At 47.8% G+C, this 19,740-nt stretch overlaps 3 protein-coding genes across 11 annotated transcripts in view; 2 read left to right on the forward strand and 1 right to left on the reverse strand.

Annotated features, from left to right (window-relative positions):
- The window catches only part of RHPN2 (rhophilin Rho GTPase binding protein 2), a 54,916-nt gene extending 39,353 nt beyond the window's left edge, over window positions 1–15,563 (forward strand). Inside the window, exons 7-17 of one of the 4 annotated variants that reach the window (XR_009537070.1) lie at window positions 745–911; window positions 3,050–3,237; window positions 3,645–3,801; window positions 5,382–5,501; window positions 6,998–7,192; window positions 8,973–9,049; window positions 9,264–9,317; window positions 9,408–9,554; window positions 9,865–10,020; window positions 13,680–13,791; window positions 14,211–14,348. Coding sequence is in view for 3 of the 4 variants with exons in the window: in XM_060130787.1 (XP_059986770.1) it covers window positions 745–911; window positions 3,050–3,237; window positions 3,645–3,801; window positions 5,382–5,501; window positions 6,998–7,192; window positions 8,973–9,049; window positions 9,264–9,317; window positions 9,408–9,554; window positions 9,865–10,020; window positions 14,211–14,477 (1,528 nt within the window). In the remaining variant the exon portion in view is untranslated. Of the gene's footprint in view, window positions 1–744; window positions 912–3,049; window positions 3,238–3,644; window positions 3,802–5,381; window positions 5,502–6,997; window positions 7,193–8,972; window positions 9,050–9,263; window positions 9,318–9,407; window positions 9,555–9,864; window positions 10,021–13,679 lie in introns of all 4 variants that reach the window. The other 3 variants (XM_060130787.1, XM_060130789.1, XM_060130788.1) reach the window with 3 other exon arrangements.
- FAAP24 (FA core complex associated protein 24) lies at window positions 13,594–18,547 on the reverse strand. Of its 3 annotated transcripts, none has more exons than XM_060130790.1 (5): window positions 18,401–18,547; window positions 18,091–18,209; window positions 17,830–17,969; window positions 17,506–17,658; window positions 13,594–16,761 (listed from the first exon to the last, which is right to left on the reverse strand). In XM_060130790.1, exons 2-5 carry the CDS (start codon window positions 18,194–18,196, stop codon window positions 16,513–16,515), a joined length of 648 nt encoding a protein of 215 aa, XP_059986773.1. In that variant the 5' UTR covers window positions 18,197–18,209; window positions 18,401–18,547; the 3' UTR covers window positions 13,594–16,512. The 3 variants fall into 3 exon arrangements, with proteins under 3 accessions (XP_059986773.1, XP_059986774.1, XP_059986775.1); XM_060130791.1 differs by having other exon boundaries at window positions 18,397–18,533; XM_060130792.1 differs by lacking the exon at window positions 18,091–18,209 and having other exon boundaries at window positions 18,401–18,540.
- Window positions 18,548–18,791: 244 nt separating this feature from the next.
- Window positions 18,792–19,740, forward strand: part of CEP89 (centrosomal protein 89) — a 79,601-nt gene continuing 78,652 nt past the window's right edge. For all 4 annotated transcript variants that reach the window (XM_060129959.1, XM_060129961.1, XM_060129960.1 and 1 more), the window contains exon 1: window positions 18,792–18,929. In XM_060129959.1, coding sequence (XP_059985942.1) covers window positions 18,891–18,929 — 39 coding nt within the window. In that variant the 5' untranslated portion in view covers window positions 18,792–18,890. The remainder of the gene's footprint in view (window positions 18,930–19,740) is intronic.

Genomic DNA, 19,740 nt, shown 5'->3' on the forward strand with positions numbered 1-19,740 from the left:
ATAGTAAAATTGAGTGGGAGGTGTAGAGAGTTCCCGTATAGCCCCTGCCCCTGCACACCCACGACCTCCGCCACTGTCAACATCGCCCCACCAGAGTGTTCCATTCGTTACAGCTGATGAACCTACATTGGCTCACTGTCACCCAACATCCGTTGTTTACAGTAGGGTTCACTCTTGGTGGGCTACCTTCCATGGGTTTGGACAAATGTAATAATGACATGTATCCACATCATATCATAGTATCACACAGAACAGTTTCACTACCCTACAATCCTCTGCCTTCCACCTAGGCATCCTCACCCTTCCCCACCCCCAGTCCTGGCAACCACTGATTCTTTTTGTCTTTTCCAGAATGTCATATAGTTGGAATCATACAGTATGTAGCCTTTCCAGATTGGCTTCTTTCACTTAGTCACATGCATTTAAGGTTTCTCCATGTCTTTTCATGGCTTGATAGCTCATTTCTTTTTAGTGCTGCATAATTTTCCACCGTGTAGCTGTACCACAGTCTGTATATCTGTTCACCTATGGAAGGACATCCCGGTTGAGAATCCCTATTTCAGTTTGCGCTTGCGGGTGTCTTTATTCAGTATGATCAGGCCCATCGTCTTGCTTGGAAATAAAACCTCATTGCATGTGCATCTTTGAGTTTTATTCAAGAACTAAGTTCTGTCCATTTTTACCCAGAGGTGGCACTCGCTAGCCAAGGAATTCATATTCTCAAAAGACGTTTCTTTTAAATAGGTATGACTCCCTCACGGGGGTTCCGGTTAGCCAACAGAACTTGCTGCTGGAGAAGGCCAGCATTCTGTTTAACATTGGAGCCCTGTACACACAGATCGGGACCCGGTGCAATCGACAGACAGAAGCTGGGCTGCAGAGCACAGTGGATGCCTTTCAGAGAGCCGCAGGTGTGTCTTTGCGAGGGCTGCCGGGATAGAGCCCTGGCCCTGCCAGGTGGCCCTGGTACCCCAGCTGAAGGGGGTTCGTGGGTCCTCCACAGGCCCACACTTGGCCTCACAGGCCTGAAAGGGCCAGGCCAGTTTCCAGAGCCGGTGTATCTTCCCACCAAGAAAATCGCTTATTGGCTCAAACCCTGTTTCTGTCTGAATATGGCTTGTGTACACAGTAGTTAACGATTAATCTTTTCCAAACGAGGGGCCCCAGAGATGGCAGTGAATGGACTGTTTCTTTGAACACAGTTTCGAAGAAGAGAATAAGTTTTCTCAAATGGTGGGAATGTAGGCTTTTTCTTTTTTCTTTCATCAGACGTGCCTGTTTGGTGCATATTACTACCCTTGCCTTTCTGTTATGCTCATTCTGAGAAGCTCGCTCACCCAAGGTTGCTCTTCTCGGCCCCCTACCAAGTGACAGTGCCAGCCTGTAGAGGACTGGGGGCTGCCAGGCGAGGTGCAACGGGCAGGCCTGCCTCATGGGTGTTCGAGGGTCCTGCATTGCTTCCCTCTAGCAGGGCCTGTGACCAGCAGTCTCGGCACAGGGAATAGTGGGCAAAAGCAGTGACAAGCACAGACCAACAGACCAACGTGTGATGCGCTGAGCTGGCTCCACAGCGGGTTTCCTTCTGTGCCGGTCCTTGTCACTGTTTCGGAGTGTTACCCTGGCAGATACTTCTGGGGTATCTGACTTTGCTCTGCAAGGCCGTGAAGAACTGTGGCTTTGCCATTTTGGCTGATCATGGAATCGCTTGGTTAAAATGATTGATCCCTTGGGAGGAAACGACACTGTGAAATTCCACGTGGGAGTTGATTTCTTTCACTGTAAATCCTTTTCTGGGCTCATCTTTCTTTCTGAGGACTCTGAAGCGGGTATGCTTGGTGACCTGTCTCTAAGATTCCAGAGATATGGACAAAACAAAGCTTGAGAACAGAGTAGGAGCGAACCCCAGAAAGGAGCAGACAGCCTGCAGCCGTCGCCTTCCTTCTGCAGGGCAGTGTATGCTTTGCAGCAACACCAGAAGAACCAGTCAGATGGGATTTGTGCCGGAGATTTTATTTCAGCTCCAGGTTGATTGTCATTTAATGCTGTGACACTTTTCTAACACATAAAAAAGTCAGCTGAGGGCTACGGCATGAAAATTTCCACTGGAGTGGCTGAGTTGATCTTTCTTGAGGTCCTGGGGGAAAGCCCGGAATTTCTGAATGACCCAGGGGTTAAGTGTGAGCATGTCCGCCTGAGAGCCCTTCCGTCATTCTGTCTGCCTTCTACCTTCACCTCCATCGTATGTGTAGTCACGTATGGAATTTCTCACAAGTGTGCCAGGTGGGACAGGAATGGATGGGGAGCAGGCTAGTTTCCTTGCTTGATACAGACGTAAATGTTTTGGAAGAGAGTTGGAAAACAGAAGTTCTCTAGCTATGGTAAAACATACATAACAAAACTACCATTTTAACCATTTTTAGGATTACTGTTCGTTGGCATTAAGTACAGTCACATCGTTGTGCAGCTCTCCATCTCCAGAACTTTTTTATCACCCCAAACAGAAACTCTGTCCCATTAAACACTACATCTCCATGCCTCCCTCCCCCCAGCCCCCGGGAAACATTCTACTTTTTGTCTCTATGAGTTTGACTATTCCAGAGACCTCATCTCACCCAGTGGAATCATACGACATTGGTCCTTGTGATGGACCTATTTCACTTAGTGTGATGTCTTCATCCATGTTGTAGCGTGTGTCAGAATTGCCTTCCTTTTTAAGGCTGAAATATTCCGTTGTAGGTATATACCACATTTTGTGTATCCCCATGTCTGTGGATGGACATTTGAGTTGCTTCTGCCTTTCGGTTATTGGGAATAATGCTGCCATGTGCATTCATGTATAAGTATCAGTTTAAGTCTCTGCTTTCAATTCTGTGGGGTTATACCTAGGAGTAGAATTGCTGGATCTTATGGTAACTGAGAATCAGCTTTTTCTAAAGATGCTTCAGGACACCAGTTTTATATTTTTGCTTCTGTCATTTTCCATACTCCTGAGCAGCATGGTGAAATAAATATGATCCCCAACTAACGTGCAAACCAATTCCAATCGTAGGGGTTTTAAACTACCTGAAAGAGACGTTTACTCACACTCCAAGTTACGACATGAGTCCCGCCATGCTCAGTGTGCTGGTCAAAATGATGCTGGCGCAAGCCCAAGAAAGCACGTTTGAGAAAATCTGCCTTTCTGGGATCCAGAACGAGTTCTTCGTGCTGGTGAAGGTGGCTCAGGAGGCTGCCAAGGTGAGCCTTGCCGTTTCCCGTGACTTTCGGAGTGAGTGGGATTCGTCGGTGTGGGCCCACTGGACGCAGCGGGGGCTTCCCACGGCAGCTTGCCCGTGACCTGGGCAGCATGCCCGCCCAGGCTGGCCAGAGTGCTGGCTTGCATTTTCTTGGCAAGTAATGGTGTTTCAGATACGGATCACTGATTCCATCTGCAGCTTAGCCTAAAAACCAGCATAATGACAGTGGCCCGATCTCCCCGTTAACTCTGACACCGACAGCGCTAGGAGACCTTGGAGTTGCTCCCAGATTCTGGAGCGACCTCTGGCAGGGGCCGCTGCCCAGAAGAAAGGGCTCTTTTTCTGCAGCCCGGATACGTGAGGGCCCCTGTGCCACCCTCCTCGTTCCCAACATTTTTTCCGTTGTAGGTGGGAGAGGTCTATCGGCAGCTGTACACGGCCATGAACCAGGAGCCAGTGAAGGAGAACATCCCATACTCCTGGGCCAGCTTGGCCTGCGTGAAGGCCCACCACTACGAAGCCCTGGCCCACTACTTCACAGCCACCCTCCTCATCGACCACCAGTGTAAGGCTTGGCGTCTCGGGGCTCTGGGCTTTGGTCAGGGCTGTGGTTTTGCTTCCTCTGGGTGATTCTGAGCTGAGTGAGAGCTGTCTACCTGCCTGGGAGATGCTCACAGCCTAGGGGCAGAGGGTGGGGATTACATGTTGGCCCAGGCAACAGGGTGGGATTAGGGATTATGTGGTTCCTTCCTGTGGGAGGAAGAGGGGTAGCGTTCCTTCTGCCTGGGATGGAACAGACGGCTTCATGGAGATGATGTTTCACCTGGAATCTAGGGCCAGGACTAGACCAGGGAGGCACTCGCCTCAGGCACGAAATCTAAGGGGATAAACTCAGTAATTGAGATAATATTTTAAAATTATAATTGTAAATGAATCAAAACTAAGACCAAAAAATCCTTGGTGATTAAAATTTTAAATAAGGACACAGAGCAATAACGGTGCCTTACTGAGCCACGTGGGAACCTGAAATAAAAAAAAAATTTTGATCGGTTGTTTATCATGAATATTTTTCTATTAATTTTGATATTTAGAAAATTGTATTAAAATATCATATATATCTTGATGGCTGAGTTTGGGGCACCTCCTTAAATGTGCAGCCTGCAGTGAGTGCCTCACCCTCCTCCCCATAGTCTTGGCTCTGATCTGAGGTTGGGTGGGACTTTTGTTGCAATTGGTGCTAATCAAGGCAGCCCTCTGAGTAACGAAAAGGAAAACCTCTGGGGCCAAGACTGCCTGGGTTCGTATCTCAGCTCTGTCATTTACTAGCTGGGTGATCTTGGGCAACTTACTTACCTGCTCTGTGCCTCAGTTTTCTCATCTGTAAAATGGGGACACGAAGAGAACCTATCTCACAGGCTGTTGTGAAAACTAAATGCCTCTATGCAAAGCTAAATAGTGCCTTGTATATGGTGGGCTCTCTGGAAGTGTCAGCTGCTCCTGCTAGTATTATTTTATGGTCTATTAGGCAGGACAAGTCACGTAAACCAGCCGAAATACAGTGCTTCAGTCACTGTGGTAGGAACACAAATGAGGCAGCAGTTGGAGTCCTCGGTGTAGGCATGGATGGTTCCTCAGAGGCAGTGCCATTCGAGTTAGACTGGGGACTCTGAGGAGGACTTTTCCAGCTGAACGAGGAGGGAAAGGACAGCTAGAGTGAGAACAGGATCTGAGTGAGCCCTGGAACAGAGGCCGGAAGTGTTGAGGTAGCAGTGAGTGGTTTGGTGAGGTCAGGAGGGGACACGTGCCAGGGAGGGTGCAGGCATGGAGGCCCCCAGAGGTTTGAGGTGCGGCTGTGCTTGGAGGTTCATAAGATGGGTGATGGGGAGCGGGTAGAGAGCAGGGGCTTGGAGCCAAATCCGGAGCCCCTAGAGTGTGCCGGGCCCCCTGCACAGAGACCTTGGGCTGGATTGCCTGGGTATGTCCAGGGGTGGAGAGGAGACCTGTTATCCCAAGTGCCTTGTAAAGCTGGAGAAGGGAACCTGGGGATGTGGTTGAAAGAGGGATCTCTCAGTGGGTCTGCGGTGCCACCTCTAGAGCCCGCACCGCGGCCGCAAGAAGGGATTTATCCTGTGGTTCTTGTTGCAGTGAAGCCTGGCTCAGATGAGGACCACCAGGAGAAGTGCCTGTCCCAGCTCTACGACCACATGCCAGAGGGGATGACGCCCTTGGCCACGCTGAAAAACGTTCACCAGCGCCAGCGGCTGGGTGTGTGTCGGCTCTCCTGCTCCCTCCCTCCCCGTGCCCCATCTGATACTTCCACTCACCAGCAGCTCCACGCAGGTCCCCAGGGCAGGGCCCGGAGAGTAGGGCTTCCCGAGTCATCGTGGCCACTCTGGATTCAGAAACCGGGAGGCATAGTCCTCTGGCCTCAACGGGCTTCCAGAGCTGTGTTCTCACAGGTTCTGCGAGGGACCAGGGCTCCCACGATGGAGCCAGAGCTTTGGCAATCTTCCAACACCCTAGCGGGGTCCAGGGGATGGCCCTTGGTCACGCTAATCTGGAAGGACGCATTTCTTAGGCCACACCTAAGAACGGGTAATGAATTGTCCTAGTTTGGTCTCTAACAGGTCTCAGAGTGAGTATGCTTTCCATGTCCAAACCTGAATTCTTCCTCCACCCGATCTTGTCCCCCCCACCCCACACATGCACTTTGCCCATCTCAGGGATGGCAGCTCCATCGTTCTAGGTGTGCAGGCCAGAAACCTTGGACGCATTCTCCGCCCTCATCTTTCTTTCTCATCCCCGCATTTGATTAGTGAATCCTCTTGGCTCTACCTAGAAAAATATCCCAAGTCTGACCACTTCTTACCTACCACCCTGGTCCAAGCTTACGCAGTGCTTACTTAACAGACATTGACTCGCTTAAACCTCACACAACCCTATGAGATACATATGGTATGACTCCCCATTTTTCATCTGAGGAAACAGAGGCCCAGAGAGGTCACACAGCTTGCCCAGCTTTTGACCAGGGAGCCCTCATGGTCCCATCTCACCCAGAGGGGGAGCAGAATTCCTCACCTGCAGTTGCGAGGCTGGACATGGTCAAGCCCCTGTTCCTCTCTGGCCTCATTCCCTACCCTTCTCTCCGGCCCTCACTCCCTCCAACCAAACTCCCAAGTTCCTTGTTGTCCTTAAACATGCAGGCATGCTCCTGCCCCAGGGCCTTTGCACTTGCTGCTGTTCTTCTAGGAGCGCTCTTCTGTCAGATATCCTCTTGACTGCTCCCTCACATCCTTCAGGGCTCCGCTTAAAAGTTACCTTCTAAAAGGCCTTTTCTGATCACCCGTAATAGAAGGGCGACTCCCCAGTCCCCATCTTCTCGTGCCACATCTGCCTATTTTTTTTTCTGCTTTATTTTTCTCCGGAACCTTATAGCCACACAACCCATTACATATTTCTTTGCTTGTTATCTGTCTTCAACCACTAGCATGTAAACTCCATGAATGCAGAGGCGAGTTTTTGTTCATTGCTTTACCTCTAATGCCTAGAATGTTTGGTAAATGTTTGCTGAATGAAAGATTTATAGACACAAGTGAGCATACTGTACACACATTTAGAGGGACTGAAGCCGTCCAGGCAGATCCTTCAGAAAAGAGAACGTCCACCTTTCTGGGTGAATCCTTGGGCACTCGGGCTCTCCTTGAGGTACTCACACTGCAGTTTACGACATGTGTCCTGTGGTCTTGATTTTCTGTGGGCAGGCAAGTCCCATCTGTGCCGAGCTGTTACCCATCACGAGGAGTCCGTGAGGGAGGCCAGCCTGTGCAAGAAGCTCCGGAACATCGAGGTGCTGCAGGAGGTGCTGTCTGCGGCACACCAGCGGTCCCGGCTCAAGTACACTCAGCTCCGTGACGACTATGACCTGCTGAGCTTGATCGACGTTCCCGACATCATCTGTGAGTGGCCTGGGTGCCGGTGCCAGGTGCAGAGTGTGCCATGTGAGAGGCAGGGGCGTTGGGGCGCTCCTCCTGCAGGGGCCAGGCAAACCCTCGCTGTGCGCCGGGCACTGGGACAGGGCCGCGTGCTGCTCTTGCCCTGGAGTCCTCACCTCCTCCTTCCCAGATCCAGGGCCTTCTTTATGGTCTTTGTCCTTGTTGACCCCTTGGTGGCAGCCGACCCCCTCCTGCCCCTCAACACGCCACCTATGGCGTCAGGGCCCTGCCACCTTGGTTCTTTCTGCCCTCACTTTCCTCTCCACCCTATTTGCTGACGGTCTTGCCCAAACCCACCTCCCCTCCTGGCATTCTTGTGGGTCTCCTCTCCCTGGCTTGCTTCCTCTAGATTCCTTCCCTTAAAGTCTCACGGCCTCCCCTGGGGTTCCAGCCCCCACCGCTAGTCAGGAGACCCCAGGAGCTGCCTTTCGCCTCGACGCTTTCCCTGCGCTCCACACCCACCCACGTGCCACCTGCCTTCTGGGAAACTGCGCTTTGCTCTCTGTCTTTTACCTTCGGCTCCATAGTTTGAAAGCCACCTGCATCCTTATTCCTGCTCCAAGGCTTGATCTTTACCCTGTTTTCTCCATTTTCTTTCTTTGTTTTTTTCCCCCAGACAAAAATTACTTTTATTATGAAACAAGTAGTAAAATTTTCACTGATACAGTGGATCCAGGGCGTGCAGGGAAAAGTTTTTACTTTGGCAGTGAAGATTTCTTCAAAATCTAGTTCATCGTGTCTGTGTGTGTGTGTGTGTGTGTGTGTGTGGTGAGAACACTTAAGATCTACCTTCACGTGTACAATATAGTGTTGTAATAGTCACCGTACTGTGTTAGACCTCTAGAACTTACTCATCCTGCATAACTGAAACTCTGTACCCTTTCACCAACATTTCCTTACAGCACCCACCCCCCACTGCCCCCGGCATCCGCCATTCTGCTCTCTGCTTCTATGAGTTTGACTTTATTTATTTATTATTTTTTATTGTATGAGTTTCAGGTGTACAGCATTATAATTCAACATCTGTATACACTACAGAGTGATCACCACCACAAGTCTAGTTACCATCCATCACCATAGAGTTGACCCTCTTCACCCGTTTTGCCCATCCCTACCCCCCAAACCCCTCGGGTAACCACAAATCTGTTCTCTGTATCTATGCGTTTGTTTTTGTTTTGTTTGTTCATTTGTTTTGAGGGATTTTTTTAGATTCCAATCATATCGTCTTTTTTTTTCCTCTATCTGACTTATTTCACTTAACATGATATCCTCAAGGTCTATCCATTTAGTTGCAAGTCACAGGATTTCATTCTTTTTTTTTCTTTTTTGTCTGAGTAGTATTCCTCGCCTCATGGGAAGGGTTGGCTTGAGCCTGCCATGAATATGATAGTGGAGATTTGGCAAACCCACTTCTCACTGTGAAATCCTCGCATCACACATTAATACTGAAGAGAGGAAGCACATCTCACCTGAAACTGTGCTGAAAGCATGGTATTTCCATAACAGCCACACCTGAAACGTAGGTTACTTCTCAGTAGGATTTTATGAATACCATTGGATGTCCCCTAGAATACAAATAAGCTCCTCGAAGGCAGGGAATTTGTCTTATTGCCACTACTCTGTCCCAGCCCCAGAGTGGGATATAGCTCATAGTAGATACCCAAATGGAGTTAGGCCTGAGTTTTCAAGGATAACTTTCAATTAGAGAAACATTTATGCTTTTACTTTTAATCTTCTTTTCCAGCTAAAACTGAGCGAGAGGTTGAAATTATACTGCCACAGTTCTCCAAGGTGACAGTAACGGACTTCTTCCAGAAGCTGGTATGTTGAACATTTATTTCATAACGACTTGAGGGGAAAGCTGTTTTATAAATTGCAAGTATGTAAAAGGCTACTTTTAGATGTTTTTGATTTTTAATTAGAGATGTTATATAAAATTATTTAAATTAAGATAATTTTAAAAAGATAATTTTATCTTAAATATGTTGGATCTTTTAGAGCAAATGGCAATTAACATTCTTGTATGACTTCGTAGCACGTATTATCCCAGATGGTATCATTAGTCTCCGAGCAGGGCCGAATGAAATCTGTAAGGACAATAAGGCATCATTTCCTTTGGTTTTCAAAAGTTCCTGATTCAGCCTTCAGCTCCTACAGCTAATGATGCTCTATTCCAAAGGGCCCTTTATCTGTGTTTTCGGCTAATAAGAGATGGACGCCTCCTCGAAGCATTCACTTCACTGCAGAAGAAGGAGACTTGGGGTTCACCCTGAGAGGAAACTCCCCGGTTCAAGTCCACTTCCTGGATCCGTACTGCTCTGCTGCCGTAAGTGTGGACCCTTCTAAATTGGGAGCAAAACTCCCTGGCATCTTTGCAGACAGTGAAACTGGTAAAATGTAAAGAGAGCTGCCCAAACAAATGTATGTGGGTGATTCAATGTAGGGTTCCTCTATGTAAAAGGCCTTGCTTTATGTGAAAGGTCTCTCATACCTTTCTTGCCCAAAGAGAAAAGGATTCATTTTTGCCTTCTTGAAGCAAATTTGTGCCGATAACTATTTCATTAATGAACTTGGGAACTGCTTTAGGGATCTGAATGAACAGAACATTGACCTTTATTTAAATCATACTTTCATAGGTGGCAGGAGCCAAGGAAGGGGATTATATTGTTTCCATTCAAGACGTGGATTGTAAGTGGCTGACTGTGAGTGAGGTTATGAAGCTGCTGAAGAGCTTTGGCCAGAACGACATTGAGATGAAGGTCGTGAGCCTCCTGGATGCCACATCGTCCATGGTGAGTGCTGATGGCCCCTGGCAGCAAACAGCGACGTGGAGTGAAGTCAGTGTGAGTCCAGCCCCAGAGGTCTTTATCCGGACCCCTGCCTCCTGCCCGCATTTGTAACGTGCCACAAATGACTGAACTCCTAAGCCCGTCATCACTGGGATGTGCTCAACTTGGGTCAGAGAGATCACTGGAAACCTTTTTTTTTTTAATCCTATAGATCAGCGGTCCCCAGCCTCTTTGGCACCAGGGACCGGTTTTGCGGAAGACACTTTTTCCACGGATGAGGGGTGGGGCGGGGTGGGGGGGATGGCTCAGGCGGTAATGTGAGCGATGGGGAGCGATGGGGAGAGATGGAGAGCAGCAGATGGAGCTTTGCTTGCTCTCCTGCCACTCACCTCCTGCTGTGCGGCCGGGTTCCTAACAGGTTGTGGACTGGTACTGGTCCACGGCCCAGGGGTTGGGACCCCTGCTATAGATAAAAGAACCAACTGATTTATTTTTCTGGTTAAATTCTTTTCAATTGCAAAAGTAGTACATACTCATGGTTAAAAAAAATACTGAATTGATACAGAAGGGTTTGAGATGATGTGTGAAAGATGCTCTCCGCACGTCGTCCGGGACAGTGTTAGCTGTTTCCTGGGAGATCTTGGGAAGCGTCTGAGCCTGTGCAAGTCCATGTGCACAGTTACAGCCCTTTGTTTCCCAAGTCGGAGGAATTGTGGCATACGCACTCTTCTGTGCTTGCTGCATTCAATTATGTACCTTGGACGCTTCCCTCTAGAACAGTATGTGTTTATTCATTCAACAAATATCGATTGGGCATCAACTGTGTGCCAGGCCCTTCTCAGGTGTTGGAGCTACAGCTGGAATTAGACAGATAAGGTCCCTGCCCCCACAAAGCTGGCACTAAATATGCAATAAGTGGTTGTGATTTTGGGTACGTGCTGTAAAGGAAATAAAATGTGTCATGTGCTAGAATGACTGGAGCTGGGAGGGACTCCTGAGCAGGGCTTGCCCTGAGGCTTGAGTGACAGGAGGAACCAGCCATGTGAAGAGGTACAAGAGCACGTGGGAAGGGGCACCAACAGGTGCAGAGACCAGACCCTGTGGCAGGAATGAGCTTCATCTGCCAGAGGAACTAAAAGAAGGCCTTTCGGCCGGAGCATCTTGACAAGGGCCAGAGTGGAGGGAAATGCGGTGGGAGGGAGGCAGGGCTTCATCGGCAGTGGAGGGAGTTTGAAACCTTTTGAGACGGGGAGTGACGTGGCATGATGTTTATTTTAGAAGGCCGTCTTGCTGTCTGGAGGCCAGCCGGGTGGCCGCAGAGCAAGCTGGCTGTGGCAGTCACCCAGGCCAGTGACGTTAGCACCGTCCCACTAGGGGGTGACAGTGGAGGTGTAGAGAGGTGGGTGCACCTGAGACGTAATTTGGATATAGAGCTGATGGATTTGTAGATGACTTGTATAAAAAAGATGCAGGAGGGCTTCCCTGATGGCGCAGTGGTTGAGAGTCCACCTGCCGACGCAGGGGACACGGGTTCGTGCCCCAGTCCAGGAAGATCCCACCTGCTGCCGAGTGGCTGAGCCCGTGAGCCATGGCCGCTGAGCCTGCACGTCCGGAGCCTGTGCTCTGCAACGGGAGAGGCCACAACAGTGAGAGGCCCGCGTACCGCAAAAAAAAAAAAAAAAAAAAAGATGCAGGAAAGAGAGAGGACTGCACAGGTTTTGGCTTGAATTACTGCATCATTTTTCTTAATGACGGGAGACGGGGCAAGGTTGAGGGAGTCCGAGGAGAGAGAAAAGCAAGTGTGTGGTTCGCGTGCCATTAGGCATCCGGATGTAAAGGTAAAGTAGGCAGCTAGATGTTCAGATCTTCAGTTCAAGGCACATGTCAGCCTAGAACTAAATATTTGAGGATTATCCGCACAGAGATGATATTTAAAGCTGTAAGATACTAAACGAAAGTACCCTCGAGGGGTTGAGGGTGGAGGACTCAACCCCGAGAGACACCACAAGCGTCTGGAGGTCAGTTAGAAGTAGGTGCAGACCGGTGGGATAAAGAGGGGCTTCTGAAACCAAGAGAAGAAGATCCTGCCTGGAAAGAGTGGTGGTTTGTGCTGAACACAGTTAAGACGTGGAGAATGAGGGAAGCAGGGCCATGTCTATTATATTTGGCAGCAGGACAAAAGGACACTTTTCATGGGGAAATGGCAACAGAACTCAGACTTAGAGAGGGTTGGAGAGTGAATGATTGTGTGATTCCATTGGTAAGAAATAGGCAAACCCATAGAAACAGAATGTAGGTTAGTGGTTGGTTGCCAGGGGCTGGGGCGTCGGGGAAGGGGGAGTGTAACTGCTGATGGGACAGGGTTTCTTTTTTTTTTTTGGTTGCACCACACAGCGTGCAGGCTCTTAGTTCCCCGACCAGGTATCGAACCCACGCCCCCTGCAGTGGAAGCACGGAGTTCTAACCACCAGACCGCCAGGGAATTCCCCAGGGTTTCTTTTGGAGGGGGGTGGGAATGTTCTAAAATTCGGTAATATTAGTGGTTGCACAACTCTGTGACTATACTAAAAACCACTGGATTGTATTAAAATGGTGAATTTTATGGTATGTGAATTATAACTCAATTAGAAAAAAGAAGATAAAGTAGTCAAGGGACTCAGAGCATCTTGGGAGAAGGGATCATGAAAAATGGCACTTTTAGGGGTGGAATCCATAGCATTGCTAGACTAGTGATCAAGGTCTCAACCAGAAACAAAAGTTTGTCCAAGAAGAGGATATATAAAAGTGCTGGGCTCTGGCCTGAGGGCTGGGGTCTGTTAGGCACAGCCGGAGGACCTGCAGCTTTAGAGAGCAGCCCTGCCCCTGAAGAGACTGAAAGGCTTATCTGTTAGTCCTGTCACATTTCTGATTGAACCAGGCCAATGAAGAATCTGACGTAGGGATGAAAGCAAGGGTTCTGTATTCAGACTGCCTGCATTTGAATCCTGGCTTTCACCAGTTCCGTGACCTTGGGCGTCAGAGACTTGCTCTGAGCCTCGGGAAAATGGAGACTACCACCATTCTGACTACCACTGATGTCGTGGAAAGAACCCCAGGCTTGGAATCAAAGACCTGGAATCAGGCCCTGCCTGCTGTTAATAAGCTGTTTGACCTTCAGCAGGCTTCATGGTCCTCATCTGTATAATCTAAGATTTAGACGAGTGCAGTGGTTTCCAGCTGTGCTCCATAAGGCCCTGAGAGTGTCAGAGAGGTGCCCCAGGAAGATTTGGGGACTGGGTAGTGGGGAGCATGCTGGATGAGGACAGGAAACAAGTGAATGAGAGAAAGGGAAGACCTGTGAAAGGGAGCAGAGATATTGCGGTGGTAGCTGGGAGGGGACGTAGGGGTAAAGGAGAGTTTTTCAAAGGTGTGTGTGTTGATAGCACAGTTAGCTTGTGTGCAGTTGGGAAAGGTTTAGGAGACAGGAGAGCAGAAAGGAGGGGATACCTGGAGGAGAGAGGGAGTGAGAGGGTCCAGGCACATGGGAGGGCATGTCTTTAAACCGGTGAAATAAACAGAACTTAATGGTTAAAATGGTAAATTTGATGTTATGTTTATTTCACGTTTAAAAAATTGGAAAAATTTAATATCCTCATCACATGGACCCTGTACTGTCTTTAAAGGGAATGAAGTTGATCTGTATCTGTTGGTGTGCGCTAAAATCCAGGATACATTAAGTGAAGAAAGCAGGGTGCGGACAAGTGTGTGTGGTGTATTCCTAAGGAAAGACAAATGGTGATTTATACTTACGCACATATCAATCAATACCTGTACATGAATGTTATCTCTAAAAGTGTAGCAGATAGTGGTTACCTCAGGGGAAGAGCCTGAAAGCCCAGGTAGGAGGGACACCTACTGTTCACCTCATGCATTTTCATATCATTGACCATGAGTATATATTACTTTTTCAAATGTAATAACCTTAAAAGGTAGTGGTCTCTAGCCTAAATTACTACTACTGAGTATATTCCTTAAGAATTGTCCTTGTTGTTAAGAACCTAATTCTGTATAAGCATTTGTCACTGAGTTTCAGAATTATGTCAACGTAACTTTAAAGAGGATGCTATGAGTGCAGAATCTGAGTCTCAAACTTCGCAATCGTTTCTCTGACATCTTGACTTCTAACACCTTTCTCTTTCCTTTTCTGTGTGCAGCATAGTAAATGTGCCACATACTCTGTGGGAATGCAGAAAACTTACTCCATGATCTGCTTAGCCACAGATGATGATGATAAAACTGATAAAACCAAGAAAATCTCGAAAAAGCTGTCCTTTTTGAGTTGGAACACCAACAAGAACAGACAGAAGTCGGCGAGCACCTTGTGCCTCCCATCGGTTGGGGTCAGGGTTGCGGGGCCTCCGGTCAAGAAGAAGCTCCCCTCTCCGTTCAGCCTTCTCACCTCCGACAGTTCTTTGTACTAACGTGAGGAAACAAAAGCGTTTCCCGTGCTGACTGGGCCTTCATATTTGTGCCATAGCGGAAAATTTCTAAATATTCTCAAATCCCATTTTCTCACAGCGTAAACCTACAATTGATATGTTTTTATGAATGACAGTAACAAGAAACCTCTAGAAATTTGTGGAAAACAAACTTATTAGGGGAGTCTCACCATATTGCTGCAAGTTATTTATTATATAAAGTATTGTAAATAGAATAATGTGGACATATGGCTGTTTTTAACGACTATAATTAAGACTCTTAGCTACTTACTATCAGAGTTAAATTAGGATTTCCTATACTGGTCCTATTTGTAAGTTTCCAGACTTGGGTGATAGATGGATAATTCCTTAACTCAGAATTCAGATGACCCCAAATTAAGGCAGGGCAAGGGACAATAATGATAGACTTAAATTAGTGTTACTAAAAACTGTCCCAAAGAGCTCCTTCCTAAGGGGAATTCATTAACCTAAAACAACAAGATTTTACTATTATTTCTAAATAATATGAATGCTGTTTCCAGATAAAGTCTAGTGCCAAATTTGTCATGACTTATTAGATAAACAACCATTTAGGAGCAACTTTTCTTCTATTTTATGTCATTTAAAAGTCGCTAACACAGTGGCAGTGTTAGATGAAGATGCTGTCTACAAGGTAGATAATATACTGTTTGATACTCAAAACATTTTTCATTTTGTTTAAAGTAGAAAGTACATAGTTGTATATTTTAAGAGTCTTTAGGAAGGGTTAAAAACATTGTATAAGGTCAGGATGTAAATGATTCAAGTTTAGAGCTCTATTTGACTTTTTAAAATGACATTCTTACCAACTGATTTCTCTTGCTATATGTTGGATGACACTGTGACTCTAATAAGATTCACTGTTGGCATAGTACAAGTTATATAGCTTTTAAAAATACACCATTGACGTGTAATTTTGAGAATTAACAAACTTAAATATTTTCTAGTGTGTAATATCAAAAGGGAAACAACCATATTTGGGAAAGTGTATCCATTGCTCTTAGGGCTATTTTTGTATAAATATTTACATAAATGCATTCATTTGCCTGAGTTAATGGTTTCCACTTTGATTTCACTTTAATTCCCTCCTCTTTCAAATCATTTTTACCCTAATGCACAAAATGTTATTGTATTTGATTTTTAAAAATTACTAACATTTCACAAAACAGGACTTAGCTCTCAAGTTATCTTAGTATCCCTGAAAACATATAGCCTCTTTAATTGTATTTATTTTTTGAATGAGCAGTTGTACATTTTCATCCCTAGGCTCTCCTCTCTGGATGCAGCTGCACCTGCCATTTAACCTTTTCTCTTCCCATTGTTGGGCTATACATTTACAAACACATTCTTTCCCTCCCTCACACACATTCGCTTTTTATTTTAAAATGGGAACTCTGGACTCCAGGCTTTCTGTGTTCAGAAGTCATGCTCAGTGATTACAAACAAACTGTGCAGCTACCCGGAAGGGAGGGATGGAGGGAGAAAGGAAGGAAGGAAGAAAAAAGGCAGGACAATTGTTTGTTTACACTGGCAGCCACCCTCAAAGCACAGGTGTATTAAGACCAGACCTGAAGAACAGTGGCTCTGCCAGAAGGAACAAGGGGCTTATGGTACACAGTGCTTCATTCATTGTAGGTTTGTTTCCTTTAGACGGTCACATCCACCACCTTCCATGATAGATACAGGTGAGGGTCACACATTAAAATCTGCCCAAGCCGGCTTTTTGCTGAATCTTGAGAGTCCCTGTTTAAACCGACTCCCTTAGGAAGGTGTCCACCAGCCCTCTTCATGCTAGCAGGGTGCGGGCAGTGCCATCTGGGGCACACTACCTGAAGTAAATACCTGAGCCCAGAAAGCAGGGCAGGACAACTGGCAGGTGCCATTCAGGCCTCACGTCATCCTTCCCTAGTTTCTGTGAGAGGAAATATTGTTTCTTAATGTGAAAGAAAACAAGATCCTGTAGTTTCGTGGTGTAAAGGAGATGCCGTGGGAAGAGCCATCACCTGGACTGGGTGAAGAACGCATAAACGTGCTGGGCCACTGACTGTCCAACCACCGGCTCCAGTTCTTGGATGGAAGCATTACTTAGTTGCTGGATACTTGGAAACCTCTGGAGCAGGAGAGGAGCTTTAACTTTCCCGACTCCTGGGATCTGTTGCACAGTTCGAAGGAGGGCTGGCTCGGAGATCAGAGCTCGTTTCTTCCTGAGTAAAGGGTTCTTACTGGGCTCTTTGGTTTGCTCTTCAACCTGAACCGAGATGAAAGGAAAAGCACATGAGTGCCCTCTAGAAGACTGGAGGTTTCTTAAAATTCTGTTTTGTGGAAATTTAGTTTTAGTTTTTCCATTTGGTTCAGCTTGATTCACCACTGCAAATATTCTCATATGTAACATGAATATAATTTTTCAGGCATCAGTAAAATTATTAAAAGATGAACTATATGGAAAACCACTAGGTTAAAAAAACCCAACACATGAACTTGCAGACAGAAGTGCAGACAAAAGATACATGGCGGGACTTCCCTGGCAGTCCAGTAGTTAAGACTCTGCCCTTCCAATGTAGGGGGTGCAGGTTCGATCCCTGGTCGGGGAACAAAGATCCCACAGGCCGCGTGGCCCGGCCGAAAAAAAAAAAAAGAAGAAAAAGATACGTGTGGATGAGGCGAAGAAGCTGTTGACAGTGTCACCAGCCTAAGTGCAGAATAGTGCATGATGGAGTCATCACAGCCTGGGAGGCTAAAATCAGGTCTCCAACTTGACTGCTTTGTTACATACTTGCCTAGAATGGAGGGCAAGCTCAGCTAGCTGCAGAGGCAGCTTCTGAACTTAAATTCCTCAAAAAGGTTTTAGAAACCAAACCAGTCACTGATAGAGAGTGACCTGATGGATTGTACCTATAATAAGGGCAGCTGTCTGTCAGAGTAACAGGTCCAGGAAGGTCAGTCAAGAGTCCTAACACAGGGCTATCGTGGAGGAGTAGGAATCAGTACTTACCAACTGGATAATGAGACAGGACGCTTCCGTCTGGCTGGCCACTGGAAGCAACACCATCCCCAGATCCAGCACAGTAAATTTCTGTACGGCTGGAAAGTACTGTTCACTCATGTGAGTTTTCTCAACTACTACAATCCCTTGAAGTTTGCTGGACTTCAATGAAAAACAAAGACAGGAAACTTTTGTAACAAAATTCCATTCAAGACTAAGAAGCTATCCAAGGGTGCTTGGAATGGCCAATGGTTTTATATAAATTATTCCAAGGGATAGACAGAGGGGGGATAGAAGTCAATTTTCAATTTGTTTCTTTAATTCAGTACTTACGTTTCTAACCCGAACAAGTCTCTTTCTGTAGCCATTTCCTGCCACCAAATCAGCTTCGGTGATATAAAGAATGCAGGATCTGCTAGACAAGTAAAAATCTACCGGTGTCAGGCCATCCTCAAAAACGAGTTTAATTTTTCCTTAAAATACAGAAAAGAAAATAAGTTCCGTGAGCTTTGGATGAAAAGACGGCAACAGGTAGAACGTTTTTAAAAAGTGGGCTGAGGTGAGAGAGGGCTTTAGCAGAGGGAGCCCACCGACCTTGCATCCCCTGTGCCAGCTGCGACCCGCGCCATTTCTCATTGGCCACAACGTGCCCAAACGGCACGTGCATGGGGCCTGTGCCATCAGGGGTGTTCCCTTCCATCGGCTGCCTGGATCTAATGAGCGGAATACAAGACGGCACTTGAGCAGGCTCTCCGGCCCACGGCCCCCCATTCCACTCCCAGCCCCGGCCTCTTTGGCAGGGGCCCGTCTGCAGTGTGTTCTTTAAGAGATTGATTATTAGCCAAAGTCTAAGAACCAGGAAATTCCTGCCCTGGAAGCCCCGTCCCTCATCTGCGTCACCTGCCTGGGCCCTGACACTCCCGCGCCGTGGCTCCTCCATCCAGTCCGGGGCGGGGGCCGAGCCGGCCAGGGCCCAGTTCTGGGTCTCCCGCGACATTACCTGCGGCGCCCCACTTCCGGGTTCTCTCCTGCGCGCTCTCCACGTCCTTTATCCTGCCCGCCCTCTGCCTCCCCTGGCGCCGGATAGGCTATGGCCTCAGAGATCGACACGTGACTGGCCAATAAGAGAATGAACAGCGCACACAATTTCAGCCCTGGAGAGGATTTGAGAGGTACCCGCTGGTTGCCATGAGCGACGGGTGTGCAGTAACCTTCGCTCTGATTGGTCTTGGGAAAAGCAGAGCCAATGGCAGACGTGGTTGTTGCGAAGTCCGTTGCGTACAAAAGGCGTCTGGGGCTAGGCCCGTTGGAGGCGGCGCGCTTTAGGGAGTGGTACTCGGTTCTGAGATCTGCTTGTCAGTCCAGTGCCGGTCTGGCCAACCCCCGCAGCAAGGATGCTCCTGGGGGTCCGGAGAGGCGGCAAGAGGCAGTTTGTAAGTATATCTGCGCCCGGCCTGCGCTCTGGCCCGTGGGGCCGGGAGTTAAGTGGGAAGGGGTTGGGATTTGGGATGGAGGCAAGGTAGCGGCACAAGAGGAATTGGTTTTTCTTTCGAGAAGCCCTGAATTTTCGTGTTTGGAACACGGATCCTCCATCCCAGTGTCGGCCTCAGTCGATAGGACTCGCCCTGTCTCACCTGTAACTTTCGCTCCGGTGTCGGGAGTTCACTCCTGCCGGCACAAACTTGCTCCACTACTGAATATTCCTCTGTGGGAAGTCATTCTTGATTCTTTCCTCCGCCACGCACCATGTACACCCCACCAGCAAGTTCCATAGATTGCACCCACCAGATGCATCTGGCAGCCGTCCCCGCTCCCACCCCGCCCTCCATCATCTACCTGCACTGCTGCAGCAACTCCTCCCTATTTCTCGGTCTCCGTTCCTGCCCTTCCCCTAGGTCCGTTCTCCACAAAGCAGCCAAAGGGATTCTTTTAAAATGCCCACAAGTCACACACACAGACGCTCCAGCTATTCCCACCTTTAGGCTTATTCAGGCCTTTGTCTTTGCTCTTTCTTCTGCCTGGAATGCTTCCCTGCAGACCTTACCATGGCCACTCTGGCACTGCGGGCGCACACTTCCAGGCTCATTCTCTGACCCCTCCTCCTATGATACTTCTTTGTAACCACTGCCCCCCACCGCAATGGCGTTGCTCCTGTCTCCCTTTTCCATACTTGCCTGGTGAAACCCCAGACCTACTTACATCCAGTTCTCCATAAACTTAATACTTTAAATACAGAGAAAGCAT

This window comes from Lagenorhynchus albirostris, chromosome 19 (genome assembly GCF_949774975.1).
Source record: "Lagenorhynchus albirostris chromosome 19, mLagAlb1.1, whole genome shotgun sequence".
NCBI classification, from domain to species: Eukaryota; Metazoa; Chordata; class Mammalia; order Artiodactyla; family Delphinidae; genus Lagenorhynchus; species Lagenorhynchus albirostris.

Bases quoted from the DNA above. Each gene is read 5' to 3' on its own strand.
- FAAP24 (XM_060130790.1), bottom strand. From the start codon at position 18,196: ATGGAAGGGAACACCCCTGATGGCACAGGCCCCATGCACGTGCCGTTT. The intron at 17,659-17,829 runs GTAAGTACTGAA...TTTTCATTGAAG, and splicing joins GACTTGTTCGGGTTAGAAAC to TCCAGCAAACTTCAAGGGAT. The intron at 16,762-17,505 runs GTAAGTACTGAT...ATCTCGGTTCAG, and splicing joins CCTGTCTCATTATCCAGTTG to GTTGAAGAGCAAACCAAAGA.